Source organism: Pseudophryne corroboree, chromosome 7, assembly GCF_028390025.1.
Source record: "Pseudophryne corroboree isolate aPseCor3 chromosome 7, aPseCor3.hap2, whole genome shotgun sequence".
NCBI lineage: Eukaryota > Metazoa > Chordata > Amphibia > Anura > Myobatrachidae > Pseudophryne > Pseudophryne corroboree.
The window spans coordinates 65,203,301-65,220,834 of record NC_086450.1 but is presented as its reverse complement, the minus strand read 5'-3'; the positions used below and the strand labels follow the sequence as shown (position 1 = coordinate 65,220,834).

The 17,534-nt window shown below is 45.4% G+C and overlaps 1 protein-coding gene across 6 annotated transcripts in view; it reads left to right on the top strand.

Annotated features, from left to right (window-relative positions):
* Window positions 1-17,534, top strand: part of LOC134944574 (UDP-glucuronosyltransferase 1-2-like) — a 181,963-nt gene that overhangs the window by 112,544 nt on the left and 51,885 nt on the right. Inside the window, exon 1 of one of the 6 annotated variants that reach the window (XM_063933243.1) lies at window positions 715-1,621. The exons of 3 other annotated variants lie outside the window; for them this stretch is intronic. In XM_063933243.1, the coding sequence (XP_063789313.1) occupies window positions 758-1,621 (864 nt within the window). In that variant the 5' untranslated portion in view covers window positions 715-757. Of the gene's footprint in view, window positions 1-714; window positions 1,622-8,514; window positions 9,462-10,406; window positions 10,593-17,534 lie in introns of those variants that run through there. 2 more of the 6 variants (XM_063933245.1, XM_063933249.1) reach the window with 2 other exon arrangements.

Sequence of the window (17,534 nt, the reverse complement as noted above, 5' to 3'; positions counted from 1 at the left end):
CGCACACTTGCAAAGCGAAAATACACTCCTCTATGGGCGGCGACTATGCAAATGCAGGACTGCTAAACACAGCTAGCGAGCGATCAGGTCTGATTTAGGCCCTTTATCTCCATCCAAGACTTCGTAAATAGACCCCTTAGTACAGAGACCCCATAATCTCCCCTTCCTCTACCCAAACAAAGTCTGTTTCAGAAATGGTTTACCAGAAGCAAAAACTACAAGGACAACTAGTACACTGGACTGTACACTTTATTACACAAAGGGGGTAATTCAGATCTGATCGTAGATGTGTCCCGGATCGCAGCAGCTGCGTTGTCCAGACCGCGCCCCACCAACAGTGTTCTAACGCCGTTGGCACGCCCCCTCCTGCAATCAGGCTGAGGAGATCGCAGCCCTGAGATGCTTTCGCATCTCACTGGGCTTCACGGGGTGCGCCCGCTGCAGCGATCCAGTCTGAATTAGGCCCAAAGGCAAGTTCTCACTTCTCACATTAAAAGCTGAAATAGCTATTTACAGTCAACTAATTCCCTAATCAGCCATATGTAAATGCGCTTCGCTAATGGGAATGATATCAAATGTTGCAATGGTTATTACACTAATCTGACATTTGCCCTTTAAAATCAACATATGCAGTTAATACTAAACTTAGCACAATGTCCAAATGTATTGCTCAATAATGTAGCAGAGACTATTACATATAAAAGTACAGATCTTCAAAGGCAGTTGGCAGATAAGCCTTATTCTGCAGAGTGAGGACATGGCGAGCACACATCTCTCGTTATATATTACAGTTACCCTTCTGTTAGTTACTTTTAGTCATGTAATACCGGTTGATGGTGGCAAAATTCTCGTTGTGCCTCTAGACGGAAGTCACTGGTTAAGCATGCGCCCTGTGGTGGATTTGCTGAGGCAAAAAGGACATCACGTTGTTGTGGTTGCACCAGAAGTCAATATCCATCTTCAGAACTCTCAAGACGTTGAGGTGAAGTTCTACCCTGTGTCCTACTCCTTGGAACATCTACAAAATCATTTCTCATCCTTTACAAGGGAGATTTTCACTGAAAGACCTTTTCTGCAGAAATTTGAAAAGTTCCATGAGAAGCTGAGAGAAGCAGCAGACCTAATGTTAGATTCTTGTGTACAAATGTTGAACAATACTCAGTTAATACGGTCGCTGGAAGAATTTAACTTTGATGTTGTCTTCACAGATCCTATGCTCCCTTGTAGTCAAATACTTGCAGAGCACCTATCTGTGCCCTCTGTTTTCTTCTTGCGTGGTATACCTTGCCACCTAGATTCTAAAGCCTCTAATTGCCCATTGCCATTATCTTATGTCCCTCGGATGTTAACAAGTTTGACTGATCAAATGACTTTTCCTCAACGGCTGAAGAATTCGCTGTTTGACGTAGTCTCATATTTCCTGTGTGATTATGTGTACGATCCCTACCAAAGACTGGCCTCCGAATTCCTTCACCGAGAGGTCACTCTGCAGGAAATTCTTGGCCACGCAGCCATATGGTTGATGAGATATGACTTTGTATATGAATACCCGAAGCCGATGATGCCCAACATGGTCTTAATAGGAGGAATCAATTGTGTCAAACAGATGTTTCTTAATAAGGTGGGAATTCAAATGTAAGGTCTATGTACAGTAGTAAGCATTGGAGAGTGATAAAATGGAGAAAGATAAAGTACCAACCAACCAGCTCCTAACTGTCATGTTTCAAACACAGGGGCAGATTTATTAAGCTCGGTGAAGTGATAAATTGGAAGGTGATAAAGGACCAGCCAGTCAGCTCCTAACTGTCATTTTTTAAACCCAGCCTGTAACATGGAAGTTAGGATCTGATTGGCTGGTACTTTATCACCTTCCACTTTATCACTTCACTAAGCTTAATAAATCTGCCCCTCAGCCTGTTATATGGCAGTTGGTGTAGCAGTTGGTGTGGTTTCCCTATTTGAATTTTGGGCTGCCTTCAACTGTCACTGGAGAATAGATATTTATCTTTTTTTTTATCAAACTTATCTCCATTTTTTTTTACATAATTATGTTTATTGAATATCCTCCTTAGTACGTAGACCCCATAGTATTTAATGTTTTTTTTTATACATGTAAAACATCTGTTCTCCATGTTGTAGATGATTTTTTTTTATTTCTGTAGGGCTTACATATTACTCAGCGCTTTACAGAGAATGCTTAATCACTCCCTATCTGGTTAGTGCTTACCATCTAAATTCCCTACCACATAAACACTCACACTAGGGTTAATGTTGTCAGAAGCCAATTAGCCTCCTAACAGAGTTATTCCCTGACCTACACATGTTTTGCAGAGTTATTCCCTTGCCTACACATGTTTTGGACAGAGTTATTCCCTTGCATATACGTTTTGGACAGAGTTATTCCCTTGCCTAGTGCCTACACATGTTTTGGACAGAGTTATTTCCTTTGCATATACGTTTTGGACAGAGTTATTCCCTTGTCTACTCGTTTTGGACAGAGTTATTCCCTTGCCTACTTATTTGATCTAACTGGAGACTTCATCAGGAAGTAAGCAGACATATCACTCAGCATCTTTACATATGCACTCTCCATAATAAGGGATTAATCAAGTAAGCACTGGCACAGTTTTGTACATCGATCTGCCATAAGTACAGGCTAGAGAGATGTTTGCAGGGTCTGTAGATGTCTGCCTATATTATAGTGCACATTTGTGGTCCATCTGGATCTTCCACATGCACATGCTAGCAGTGTCCATTTTAGGCCCAAATGTACTGCTAAGCCTTAGAAAGTGATAAAGTGCTGATGGGTAAGAGTGATAAATTACCAGCCAACCAGCTCCTGTCATTTTTCAAACACATCCTGTAACATGGCAGTTAGGAAGCTGACTGGCTAGTGTGTTATCACTCTTTATCCGTCTCCACTATATCACTTTTTAAGGCTTAATACATTTGGCCCTTTATTGGTTGTTTTAAAATAGATGGGACATATTTAGCAATTGAATACTGCTTTGGATCACACACTGTATTGATAAATGCAACCTGTACAGATAGTTAAAAAAAAAAAAAAAGAGTCAGACTTTTTTAAATCGCTTTTATCGTTGAACAATGTTTGGGGTGGAAGAAGTCAAACAAAATAGATTCAACTCAGGTGAGGTTGTCTATAGGGTTCCTACATCTTTATTTTCAGAATCCCAGATAGGGAGTGTAGTCAAAATCAGAATAGTGTCATAACCAATTTTAGTTCTCACATTTCAGACCATTTTCTTAGTACTCTAATAAAGACAGAAAAATGGATTTATGATATCAGATTCCACCCACATGACCCCTGATATGCCAAAAAAGACTCCTCATACAACTTGTATGCCGTCTGAGCTCATCATGTCCCTTTATATTACCTCAGGGCCCCTCATACTCTTTTATATGCCATTAGAGACCCTCATGCCCCTTTATATGCCATAAAGAGCCCTCAGTGCCAACTTATAAATCATCAGACCCCTCATGTTCCTATATATGCTAGTGTACCGTCATGCTCCTTTATATGCAAAGGCTCTTATAAGCTTAAAGAGAACCACCAGTCACCTCAGGTCTGGAGCTTTTAATCCATCAGATACATCTAATCTCCTCATGCCCAACGCTTATATGCCATCAGAGACCTCCGACCCCATCACCCTTGGCTGGGCTTACTTACCTTGTGATCTAGATGATCATTGCGGTCTTTGGAGATGCAGCAGTAGCACTAGAGCATCATGTGACTACAGTCGTCGGCGCAGGCGAAAGCCTGACTCAGAGGGTGTGGTGGACCACGGGTGGGGTCAGAGAGGTACAGTGTGGATTTCCAGACACTGGACATTCGGGATTACTGACAGACACAGGCTATTCAGGATTATTGACAAAGAGCCTGAATTCCAGACTGTCCAGAGTAAAACATAGATTGTAAAGCAGTTTTGGAATCTAATAGACATCAATAAATGTGCAGTAAGGAAGTATACATGATAGTGAAACAGTTGTTAAAAAATAAATATAGGAGTGGCATAAAAATAGATTACATTTTTTTTTATAAAAGGTAGAAAAGTACCAAAGATGAGATATGAGGGTCATAGGCGTGCGCAGCACATTTTATTAGGTGGTGCACCGTTGGAGGGGTGTGTCTAGCAACGCCTTTTGGGCGTGTCTAGCACCATCTATTGACGTCAACGCAATATAAAATATCCACCCTTGTGCCAATCCTAATAAAGCAGATACATTGTCAGATGTTGTGGTGTGCACCAAACAAACACCCATGATGGCACTCACTGACTCACTGCAATTGCACTGCTTCTCTTCAGCCTGGTCTGGCTCCCCCTCTCTTTCCCCTGCAAGCTGCAGCAGCTTACTTACAAGTCAGTCACTCACTGACAATGACAGTCGCAGACTAGTACTGCTGCTGCTGCTGGAAAAAACGAGTGACGTGTCAATGCTGCTGCCGACTGCCTGCCAGTATTGAATTTGTCTTCCTAAGAGGAACGCTGGCTGCATGCTGCTCCTCATCAGTGGCTGGTGTAGGCATAGCATAGAAGGAGAGAGGTTGGCATGTGTGACGGGTGGGCGGTGGCATCATTGATTTACCCAGGCGTCAGGTCAGTAATGCGGTCCTGACAGGGTGCAGCGCAGAGGGGACAGTAATCAGCCTGCTCTGCAATTGCTGCATCAGGCATGTGAGATCGAGGTGCCAGACATTAGGGGGTGCCTGTGCGCACCAAGCACCCCCCCTGCGCACACCTATGATGAGGGTGTTTCAAGTACGGTAACAAGAACTCTCATGTTTGCAGTGTTCTCTATTCATTATAATTTCCCACCAGGCCAGAGCAGGTAGATCACTGCTTTCCCACACGGCCATTAGACTGCGCCTCATATCAGTCATATTGTCCCAATATCAGGTCCACAATGTAATGAAGTCTGCTGAACTCAGACTTTTTTTAAAGGGGCAATCCTGTACAAGGTTAAACCATGCCTTATACATAATTGCCCCTTTAAAAACTGTCCGAGTTCAGCCAGCATCCCGTACAGCCGCCGAACTCGGACTTCATTACATTCTGCCTCAGGTGAAAGATAGCAGGGCCGGCGGAAACATGGCCACATACTGAGGTGCATAGTGTATCAGATTTTTGCATCTAAAGGCCACATCAGCAGCTGAAATTTCTAGCCAAATTGAGGTGCATGGTGATAATGTCACGTCACGGAAACAAGACTGGGTGTGGTGCACTCCCTGCAGTGGATGTGCTTGGCCAGCCGGATCGCTGCTCATCTTAAACTTCTGTCCTGTTTCCAAACCCGTTTCACATTATTTTACCTGAATGTACAGTATTATTGTGAAAAACTGCTCCAAATCCTTTAATTCTCATTTTGCAATTACCAGATCGCATTTCCCATACTTATAATGGGAAATGCGGTCTCAAAAAATAAATAAATTAAAAAACACAGCTGTGAGCCCTGTGATAGCGTAATCACAGGAATCACTGCGATATGCTGCCTCCTGTACAACTGTCTCTACAACTGTAAAATAACTGAAGTAGTCAAGATGAGTATTCCTTAACATAGGTTGGAAGTGTATATACATATATATATATATATATTCTTTTTATTTTTTATGTTATACAAATTATAACAACAGGTGCAGTTCACAGAACACACATATTTGCACTTAGGATATTTGCACGTTGTCGTCATCCAGTCTCTGCCGTGTGTGAGACAATACTAACACCTAATCAAACACATTATACCGAAACTGCTTGGTCTTTAGCATTAAATGATCAGTCACCTCAATGCTAACCACTCTGCAGTTCTCTCAATCTATGGCAGGCCTGATAATTGCTGATATAGGAAGGAGTGTTCAGCTCCTGACTCACCGTGATATTGACATAGTTCTTTCTGACCAGTCATTCCCAGAGGCCAGGCAGCTTCAAATGCAGAGAACTCACAAATGGCACCGACTTTCCCTTCTCTCCTGTTTCTCTGGATCTCTGTCCTGCTGGATTCCCCCAGGCCAGTTGAGAGTGGAAATTTACTGGTAATCGCTCAGGACACAGAAGTCTGGCTGGACATGCGAGCTATGGTGGAGAAAATCCAACAAAAAGGACACAAGATAGTGCTGGTGATCCCAGAGAACACAATGATCATAGACTCCTCCGAGGGTTTGACGGTGAAAACGTACACTGCACCCACTCTCCAGCATGGGCTAAGTATGGATCTAGAACCGTTGCCAGATCAGTCTCTGATGAGTTCCTTGCTGAGTGGCATAAGTACAGACTATAGAAGGATGAAGTATAGCGCATCTGTCCTTTCTCATACCTGTCTGGATCTTCTGGCAGACAAAGATTTGCTGAGTTACCTGGAGAGAAGCCTCTTTGACGCTGCACTCATGGATCCATTCTTTCCATGCGGCCCCATCCTTGCAGAGCACCTCCATCTCCCGTCCATTTACTTTTTATCATTGCTTCCTTGTGGATGGGGTAACAGGGCCACCAAGTGCCCCAGCTCGGATAACTATAATTTAGGTCACGTACAGATGGGTTTTGTGCAGAGCCTGCTCATTCGCTCACTGGCCTACATAGCTTGTCAACAAATTGAGACTGAGTTTTCAACCCTGGCCTCCCGATATCTACATAAAGAAGTGAAGATACTTCAGATTTTTAGTCAGGCTGAACTCTGGCTCTACAAATATGATTTTGCCTTGGAACCAGTCAAACCGTTTATGCCGAATATGGTGTTTGTTGGAGGACACAGCTGTGGTCTGAAGAGGAAAGTTGACCAGGTGAGTAGCCTTCCACCACTGCCAGCCACTGGGAGCTGTTTTTTGGCTGTTAATGTTTAGAACTTAACAAATCATACTTTCACTACTCAGCCTGTGAAGTAATCTGATATAATTGGTACCCAAATTGTGCTTACACAAGGATATCCTGAAATTATGCCATCTCATTAGAATGGACTATCTGTGTCAGCTGCACAATACTGTTATTAGCCTCATTCATAGCCTGTTTGAAGGAATCCACCTGCTCCAGCATCAGAGAAGCCATGGTCTCCTTAATAGCCCTCACTATGTCTACATAGGGGGCTGAGGAGGTCTGTGTGTCCCCTGCAAGGACAGGTAACTGCAGCAAATGAGAAGGGGGAGGAGAGGATGCAGGGAAGCACCCATGCTCAGGGGAGACAGTAGGAGATGGGAGAGGTGAAATCATAGGAGCTGTGGTGGCCATCTTGGATTTTCGCCTCTCAGCTTACCGGCGCTGCTGCGTTTGAGGGCATTAAAAGGGGAAAAACTTTTCCATATGGTGGAGGGGACCTTCCCCTACTCGGTGGAGGTACTGGTCTGGCAAATCAGGCCCTCAGGAGGCCTGGGTGAGGCTATATTGCTGCGGCTAGTGAGGATCTGTCTCACACTGCAGCCATCTCCAGAGGGGGCGTCTGAAATCATGCCCTCATTTCTATACAGTAACGCAAAGTGTAGAAAATTCACTTTTGTTGAAAATTTTAACTCAAGACAAATTTTGTTAAAAACATATGGGGACATCCCAGCTGATCTGGCCTTCTACGCGTCATTTGTCACTCCCGATGAGCAATGATCGTGCACATTCTGTAGTGTATAGTGTACATGATCTGTCTGACATAGTTCATCTTAAACACCTTAGATGACCTTTAGAACATACAGGGCCTGATTCTGCGTCAGGCACTGCAGCATCCGTGTGTGCATCTTTTGCTGGTCTTGCTTCTGTAACTTTATGCAAATACTGATACAGGTCCCTTTCTTTTCTACATACATGCTTCTGCGGGATGTAGTCAGGTGACCGTCAGTCCGGATCCCGGCGGTCAGCAGGCCGATGCTAGATCCCGGCAGTCCATGACACCCATAGACACCCACAGACACCCACAGAGTGGGAACAGAACCTCAGCGAGACACCAAGCCCGCAAGGGGCTTCGTTGCGCTCGCCCACCTGCCGGCATCCTGACGGCCGGGATACTGGTGTCGGTATGCTGACCGCTGGTCACCTGACCCCAACCCGCTTCTGCATGTGCATTCACTGAGATGCCCACTTTCATTGTCCTTAGACGCTTTAATATTGCTCAGCCCCATAGTTGTTAAGATAGGAAGTGATTTTACAATTTGCTGCGTTTTGTCTGTGTGTTTATGAGATTGAATAACAACCCTGATCAAATGACGAGGCACAGAGTAAAAGTTACTCCCACTTTCTTACCATGCAAAGTGCATCATTTTAGGTGCAATTTTAGCGCTTGTTTGCTGTGATAAAGGCATGGGACACCACAGCTAAATAGCTTCAGTGATAAGGAGATTGATATAAAATGATCAGTCGTTGGCCCCATGCATAATAGTCTTACACAACATTTCATAGGCACCGTTTCAAAAAAAAATAATGGTAATACCGCCAAATAATGAGTAACTGCTTTTATGTTAATCTTTAAAAAGTTTGCTTGATAAGCAAAGTTCATTTGATACTTTCCAATAAGTTAGCAATGATTATAATAGTATTGCACCAGATATTCAGCCTCTCTTCAGCAGACGCACAGCTGTAAGAGCTTTTGTACAGTTCAGCTCCTTAGCTGTGGACACAGACATGAGTGGCCAGTCCCTCTCCTGCATTGGCGTTCTAAGTCTGCTTTGTGTTGTGGCATTCAGGCTGACCGAAGGAGGAAAGCTGCTTGTTATACCACAAGATGGAAGCCACTGGCTCAGCATGCATAACCTGGTGGAGAAGCTATCTCAGAGAGGTCACCAGATTGTTCTGGTTGTGCCTGAAGTTCACTTACATATAAAGGACATAGATCGTCACACAGTGAGGACTTTTTCGGTGCCGTACACCAAAGAGTTTATGGACTCATTGATAACCGAAGCTGGTAAAGAGGTATTTGAACAAAGGACCTTCCTGCAGAATGTTAAGCGGGTACATGGTAGAATGGTAAATATTACCAACATGTTCGTAGGTGCCTGTGAGAGCTTGCTTCACAATGACACTCTCATCAGGTACTTGGATTCATGCAATTTTGATGCTGTGTTGAGTGACCCTCTCTCCCCATGTGGAGAAATAATAGCTCAACATTTATCTCTTCCTTCCGTGTTTTTCTTGCGGGAACTATATGGGCTAGACCATGTAGCTACGAAGTCTCCAACCCCACCTTCCTATGTACCCAGATTTTTCACCACCTACACTGACCACATGGACTTCAGCCAGAGAGTAAAGAACTTTCTACTGAGATCTTTTGAACATGTTGGATGTCATGTTTTGTATGGACCCTTTGTCCGTCTAGCTTCGGACTTCCTGCGCAGGGATGTAACCCTTGCGGACCTTTACAGCAGGGTCTCTATCTGGCTCTTGAGATATGACTTTGTGTTTGAGTTCCCCAGACCACATATGCCAAATATGATTTTTATTGGAGGCATCAACTGTGCCAACAAGAAGCCCCTGAACCAGGTAAAAACTATATTCATTTTGTAACATTGGGCGCAGCAAACTAGTACCTTTCAGGTTGGCTAGGTAGTGGGCATATCAGGAACTGGTAATTTTTTTATTCATTTTAAAAAGCGGTGTCATCTGCGTCATCAAAAGTATTCTGGCCCAAGTAAGTGTTGATTGTTGCTCAGCCATACAAATAGCCATAATATAGGTGAAATGTGCAATAAATGATGGTGTAATATGCTCTCTGCAGTATTTTATAGTGCATCTCTGCATAAGATGATCAGACTAACTGCTTATTGAGCAGAGTACACCACCGAATCACAGTTTGTAAGCCTGTCACTGCAAAGGTATCCGTCCATTTGGCTGGACCCATGGTAAGCTTAGATAAATATAGTTTCCGCCGAGTGTGAGAATGTATTAGGGATGTGGAGTAAGGGAAACTAATGCTGGCCATACACTACTAGGTCGATATGGGGGTATATTCAATTGAAGTCGAAACTGTTGTCTTGTTGGAAAGACGTCAGTTTCCGAGTGATTTAAGTCAAAAGGGGTTCCGACTATTCAATAGGAATTCCCGACTTGTCGGAAAACACGTGGATTGGCGAAATAGCTGCGGATCCACATGCTTTTGTTGGAAACGTGGTCAAATCCAACAGGTTTTGGCCCCGTTTCCGACAATCTCAGTACGACTTTAATTAAAGTCGGATTGAAGAGATGAGATGGTGGAGCGGGGACATGTTTCGAGGGGTGTGGGGACAGAAGAGGATTAGGAGGTAGAGACGGCAGGCTATAGGGCAGCAGGACAGCAGACTGGCTGTCTCCGCTGGTCTGTCACTCCCCCAGCAGCTATCTGGACACCGAGCCTGCTGCTTTAGTAACAGCACCGCTTCCTGTCCTACCTGCTCCTACATCCAGTCATGCGGATAGGTCAGCGCCTTGGCTGCCAGGTTTCGTGCGTGTGTGTGGGCATCTCTGATGACACCACCTCCTACCTCCTTCCTTCCTCTGCGGCGTGGCAGCGCCCGAAGCAGCCTACATCCTCCCAGCGGCAGCACCTCCTCCAGACTCCCATTTCCCCCTCAACGACGGCTGACGATCCTGGCACGGCTCCGCCATCTGCAGTTACCCAGGCACTCTCACCCGCTGGTCAGTAAGCAGATCTGATGTCGGGAACGGCCAAATCCGACAGTCGGATTTGTCCGCTCATTGAATAGTGGTTTGTCGGATCCTTTCCGACAATGGGGCTAATTCAGACCTGATCGCTGCTGTGCGCTACGGCGCCGGCGCATGGTAGACAGCCGATGGCTGCCTTAGCCCTATGATCGCCTCTGCCTGATTGACAGGCAGAGGCGGTCGCTGGGTGGGAGGGCCGGCAGCATTTGGCCACCATTTAGGGGGCGCGGTCCGGACAACGCAGGCATGCCCGGACCGTTGGGGGGGGGGGGGGGGGGGCGGTCCGTGGTGACTAGTAGCTCCATACCAACGCACAGGAGCTGCGCTGGTAGGGAGCTACTGCTACAGTACAAAAGCATCGCTGCTGTGCGATGCTTTTGTACTTGTATGACGGGGTAGGGACTGAAATGCGGGGCGGACGTGTCAGGGAAGATGATCGTAGATGTGCTAAATTTAGCCCCCAATGCTTGTCGGAAAGGATCTGACTTGAATTGAATATACCCCATGGTATGCTAACATTTACAAAGGCAGGTTTCTGCAGTTATTAATACTAATTAACTTGTATTACCTCTGTTCCTCTCAGTTCCTTAACAGGCTGTGCCAGACCCACCCCCTAAACCCATGATGTCATGACTTCGTGCCTAGGGGGTGGGCAGGGCCGGTGCAAGGTTTCTCGGCACCCTAGGCAAAACTTCTGCCTTCTGCCCCTTCCCCCTACCCACCCTTCAGATGAAAGGCATGCTGCTCTCACCCCCTCCCCCTACTCTGTTAAATATCTGCTGTTCTATCCCCCCAAAATCTGTGTGCATGCTGCTGCTCATCACCCCAGACTGTGTGCATGCCTGCTCCTTATCTCAACCCCCCCACCCCGCCCCCACCGCCTCACCACACCGCTGCTCTCGCTCTCTTTCCTTATCAATGCAGAGAGTGCACTGTGCAGCCACCCAGGGCCGTTTCTTGGGGCAGGCGAGCAGTGCAACCGCACTGGGCGCCCGCCGCGGCACTAACTGTGGCTCCCTGATTCCCCCTCCTATTTCTCCCTGAGTAACCCGCTCGGGGGGCGGAGTTTCACGGAATGACACAGTTGCATCGTTACGTCACGACGCAACCCCGTCACTCCGCGAACCCCCCCCCCCCCAGCGGAGTACAGAGGGGGATCCAAGTTAGGAAGAGGGAAAGGCCGGCGCGAGGAGCGACTGGTGAGGCGGGCCGAAGAGCGGTAATCGCCTCTGTAAGTATTCTCTCTCTCAATGTGTAAAATGGGGACTCCTGCCGTAATGTGTGAAATGGGGACTCTTGCCTGCCGTAGTGTGGGGGATTTAATGTATCAAGGGCATTGCGGTGTGTGGCATAATATGGTGCAGGGGGCATTACTGTGTGGGGCTTAATATGGTAGAATTTTTTTTTCCTGTGGTGGTCGTGATCTGTTGGAGCAGGGTCAAAAACTGGATTGTGAGGTAGTCTTTTCAGACGAGGCCATGCCCATTTAAATGAGGTCACACCCATTTAGATGAGGCCACGCCCCTTGCCGGGTGCGCGCGCAAGTTTTTTTTATCTAGGTGTGTGTGTGTGGGGGGGGGGGGGGGGAGGGGGCACATTTTTTTATGTCATGGGGGGGCGCATTTTTAAATCTCGCACTGGGAGCCAAATTGGCTAGAAACAGCCCTGCAGCCACCTTACCTGCAGGCTGCAGTGCAGAGTTGGAACTGAGTAGTCTGTGAAAGAGCCTGGAATGAAGAGCAGTGCCCCATGTCACCCCCAGCCAGGACTCCAGGAGCTGTCAAAGTTACTGCCTGTGTCGGGTGGAGGTGGAGCTGGAGGCTGCAATACGGGAGCTTAGCAGTCACGGCTACTGTAAGATACGCATTCTGGGGGATTGCAGTGGCTGTGAAAGGTAGGACTATGTTACCTTTTTTAGGCAGCTGTAGCAGGCCGCCCCCTCAGGTTCCGGCGCCTCTAGACTGCTGCCTAAAGCTGCCTAGTGGAAACTCCGGCCCTGGGGGTGGGACTGCCGGCTCTAGGAATTACAGCTCTGCCAGAAGCATCTGAAAGACACTCTGGGCAGCTGCACGGACTGCCATGGGACACTCCGGGTGGCACTGCAGTAGCACTACTGGCTGCAGGTGCTGTGGGGCAGTGACAGTGCAGCCCCCAGAAATCCTGCACTCTGTGCGACTTCTGTGCTTGCACACTCCTAGTTACAGCCCTGGTTCCTCTGCAATAGTATGCCATCCTGTTTTAGCACAGCTTTTGTCGGAAATGACGTCCATGCCGCTCTATTATGAATTTCAAACATAGTAAGCATGGGAGATCAGTGGCAAACGCAGGATTTGCATGGGGGGGTTTCCAGAACTGGGCGGAGCCAATCACGGGGGTGGGGACTGAGGTGACCCAGTATATGCTGGGTCCGTAAAACTAGTGTGTGTGTGTGTGTGTATTTATATATATATATATATATATATATATATATATACATACATATATCTACACACATATATATATATATATATATATATATACATACACACACACATACATATATACATATACATAGCATATTAAACATGCATACATATATATATATATATATATATATATGTACACACACATACAGTACACATATATATACACATGTATATATATATCATATCTGTGTGTGTGTGTTTATATGTATGTATGTATATACATGTGTATATATGTATGCACATGGATATATATGTACTATAATTAAAATAAAGTAGACTTTTATTGTACTTGCAAGTGCCACCAGGAAGACAGCAGGCTGCAGAGGACGCTAGACAGTCATTAATAATACTCATGCAGCTTAAAAAAAAAAAAATTTTTTTTTTTTTTTTTTTTTTTTTTTAGTGGAGGGGGGTTTCTGGGTACTCGGAAACCCCCCCTGGGTGCGCCACTGGAGATATTGGGATCATTTACATAGAATAAACAGCTGTCGTAGACCAGCAGCACGATAGTGCAAAGTGCACAAACTGTGGCAAGAATATTACGGGGGTAAATTGCAGGTAGTAGAACTCTGGTGAAGGTTGCGATGATAAACTCTCTTTCTCACAAAATTCCAACGGCCTCCACTCTATAAACCTTCAAAAATAGACTCAAGGCTCACCTATTTGTTCACACATTTAATTAATGTTTATTTAGCTCCGTAAAAATATACAACCAAATGCTTTTCTGTTTATTTTGTATCTTGTGTTTGTACGCAATCAAAATGGCTCTGGCATCTCAGTACACTCGGCCATTCTGTGCGACCGTGTGGTTACTTAGATGACCAATAATTGAAGGATCTGCGGACGCTGTGGCATTTGCATATTTTCACACTTTAGCTGCGTACAAATTTGCAGCAGCGAATGCATTAACGTTAGAGATGAGCGGGTTCGGTTCTCCGAGATCCGAACCCCCCCCCCCGAACTTCACCTATTTTACACGGTTCTGAGGCAGCCTCGTTATCTTCCCGACTTGCTCGGTTAACCCGAACGCGCCCGAACGTCATCATCCCGCTGTCGGATTCTCGCGAGATTCGTATTCTATATAAAGAGCCGCGCGTCGCCGCCATTTTCACTCATGCATTGGAGATTTAACGGAGAGCACATGGCTGCGTTCTCTCCCTGAAAAGCTCCGTAATCTGTGCTCAGTGTGCTGCAAATATCTGTGCTCAGTGTGCTGCAAATATCTGTGCTCAGTGTGCTGCAAATATCTACATTCTCTGCCTGAAAACGCTCCATATCTGTGCTCAGTGTACTGCAAATATCTGTGCTCAGTGTGCTGCATTTTGGTGACCAGCAGTATACATATAGGGGGTCATTCCGAGTTGTTCGCTCGCAAGCTGCTTTTAGCAGCTTTGCACACGCTAAGCCGTCGCCTACTGGGAGTGAATCTTAGCTTATCAAAATTGCGAACGAAAGATTAGCAGAATTGCGAATAGACACTTCTTAGCAGTTTCTGAGTAGCTCCAGACTTACTCGGCATCTGCGATCAGTTCAGTCAGTGTCGTTCCTGGTTTGACGTCACAAACACACCCAGCGTTCGCCCAGACACTCCTCCGTTTCTCCAGCCACTCCCGCGTTTTTCCCAGAAACGGTAGCGTTTTTTCGCACACACCCATAAAACGGCCAGTTTCCGCCCAGAAACACCCACTTCCTGTCAATCACATTACGATCACCAGAACGAAGAAAAAACCTCGTAATGCCGTGAATAAAATACCTAACTGCATAGCAAATTTACTTGGCGCAGTCGCACTGCGGACATTGCGCATGCGCATTAGCGACTAATCGCTCCGTTGCGAGAAAAAAATAACGAGCGAACAACTCGGAATGACCCCCATAGTACAGTACAGTAGGCCATTGCTGTATCTTGCAGCTCTGTGTCAAGTATACTTTCTCTGTGCTTTATTGTGAGCAGTACTGTATATAGTAGGACAGTGCAGCATTTTTGTGACCAGCAGTATACATATATAGTACAGTACAGTAGGCCATTGCTGTATCTTGCAGCTCTGTGTCAAGTATACTTTCTCTGTGCTTTATTGTGAGCAGTACTGTATATAGTAGGACAGTGGCATACGCGCACGCAGGGGGGGTTTCCGAGTACCTAGAAACCCCCCCTGGTCTCCGATCCATCGGCGCTCCCGTCCGTTTTTTTTTTTTTTTTAAATGAGGAGAAGTTTATGCAGCAGCTCCCTCCTCTTTACACTGTCCGAGTGACAGTGTGAACCTGGCTGCTGCCGCTGCTGGCTGCCTGTAGGGGGAGCTGCAGCGGAAGCGCGCAGCTCCTCTCAGGCAGTTCAAGGGGCCATGAGACAGAGCTACGTGAGGCAGTGTCTGCTGTTTTCGGCTCCCACTGTAGTGTAAGGTGAGGAGGGGGTTCTGTTCAATGTTAATGGATGTGTGTATTGCTATGTAAAATGTATAGTGTGTGTGTATTAATGTATGTATGCTAAGTACATGTATAGTGTGTGTAACTATGTATGTTTGCTGTGTGAATATATAGTGTGTGTATGTATATATGCTGTATGCATGTGTACTGTGTGTGCATGTATACTGTGTGTATGTACAGTATGCTGTGTGCATGTATAGTGTGTAACTATGTATGCTGTGTGTGTATGTATATATGCTGTATGCATGTGTACTGTGTGTGTTGTGTGCATGTATACTGTGCGTGTGTGGCTGTGTGCATGTATACTATGTTTGTATGTTTGCATGTATACTGTTAGTATGTATACTGTGTGTGTGTATGATGTGTGCATGTAAACTGTGTGTGTACACATGTATGCTGTGTACAGTATGTGTGTATGTCTATGTACAGATGTTCTGTCTGTGTCTGTGTGTGTGTATATATATGTATGTGTGTGTGTGTGTGTGTGTGTGTGTGTGTGTATATATATATATATATATATATATACACACACACAGCTTGTGCAGTGTGCTGGCTACTCAATTACGAGCACACACACACATACACGCGCGCGCACGGAAACCCCCCCATGAAAATCCTGCGTTTGCCACTGAGTGCAGCATTTTTGTGACCAGCAGTATACATATATAGTACAGTACAGTAGGCCATTGCTGTATCTTGCAGCTCTGTGTCAAGTATACTTTCTCTGTGCTTTATTGTGAGCAGTACTGTATATAGTAGGACAGTGCAGCATTTTTGTGACCAGCAGTATACATATATAGTACAGTACAGTAGGCCATTGCTGTATCTTGCAGCTCTGTGTCAAGTATACTATCTCTGTGCTGCATTATTGTGAGCAGTATATAGTAGGACAGTGCAGCATTTTAATGACCAGCAGTATACATATATAGTACAGTACAGTACAATAGGACATTGCTGTGTATCTTGCAGCTCTGTGTCAAGTATACTATCTGTGTGCTGCATTATACCATCCACCCAAGTGCTGTGGATTAGCTCTGGGGAGAGATCCACAGCAGCTGGGCTTTTGCAGAGTGGAGATTGCTACTGAGTTTTGGTCAATTGTCCTTCTGGCAGTATCACAGGTAAAGAGGAGATGGGTATGGACTATGGAGCAAAATCAGGGATGGAGGATACCCCTAAAAAGCTGTTTCATTTTCCCTGTGAGATTATTTTAAGAGTGTTCATGATGACTATTCATTAACATAGGGTGGAATTATCAATATTTTTATATATGTTATTAATTTTATATTGTAAATTATAACAACAGGTGCAGTTGACAACACAAACTTAAGATAGAGCTTTAGAATTAGATTATCAGTCACCTTAATACTAACCACTCTGCAGTTCTTTCAATCTATGGAACGGCCTGATAAATTACTGATATAGGAAGGTGTGCTCAGTGGAAATTTACTGGTAATCACTCAGGCTATGGTGGAGAAAATCCAACATAAAGGACACAAGATAGTGCTGGTGATCCATAAGAACACAAAGATCATAGATTCTTCCAAGGGTTTGGCGGTGAAAATGTACACTGCACCCTCTCTCCAGCATGGGCTAAGTATGGATCTAGAACCGTTGCCAGATCAGACTTTGATGAGCTCCTTGCTGAGTACCATAAGTACAGACTATAGAAGAATGAAGTATAGCGCATCTGTCCTTTCTCATACATGTCTGGATCTTCTGGCAGACAAAGATTTGCTGAGTTACCTGGAGAGAAGCCTCTTTGACGCTGCAGTCATGGATCCATTCTTTCCATGCAGTCCCATCTTTGCAGATCACCTCCATCTCCCGTCCATTTAATTTCTTATCATTGCTTCCTTGTGGATGGGGTAACAGGGCCACTAAGTGCCCCAGCTCGGATAATTATGATTTAGGTCACGTACAGATGGGTTTTGTGCCGAGCCTGCTCATTTGCTCATTGGCCTACATAGCTTGTCAACAAATTGAGACCGAGTGTTTAATCCTGGCCTCCCGGTATCTACATAAAGA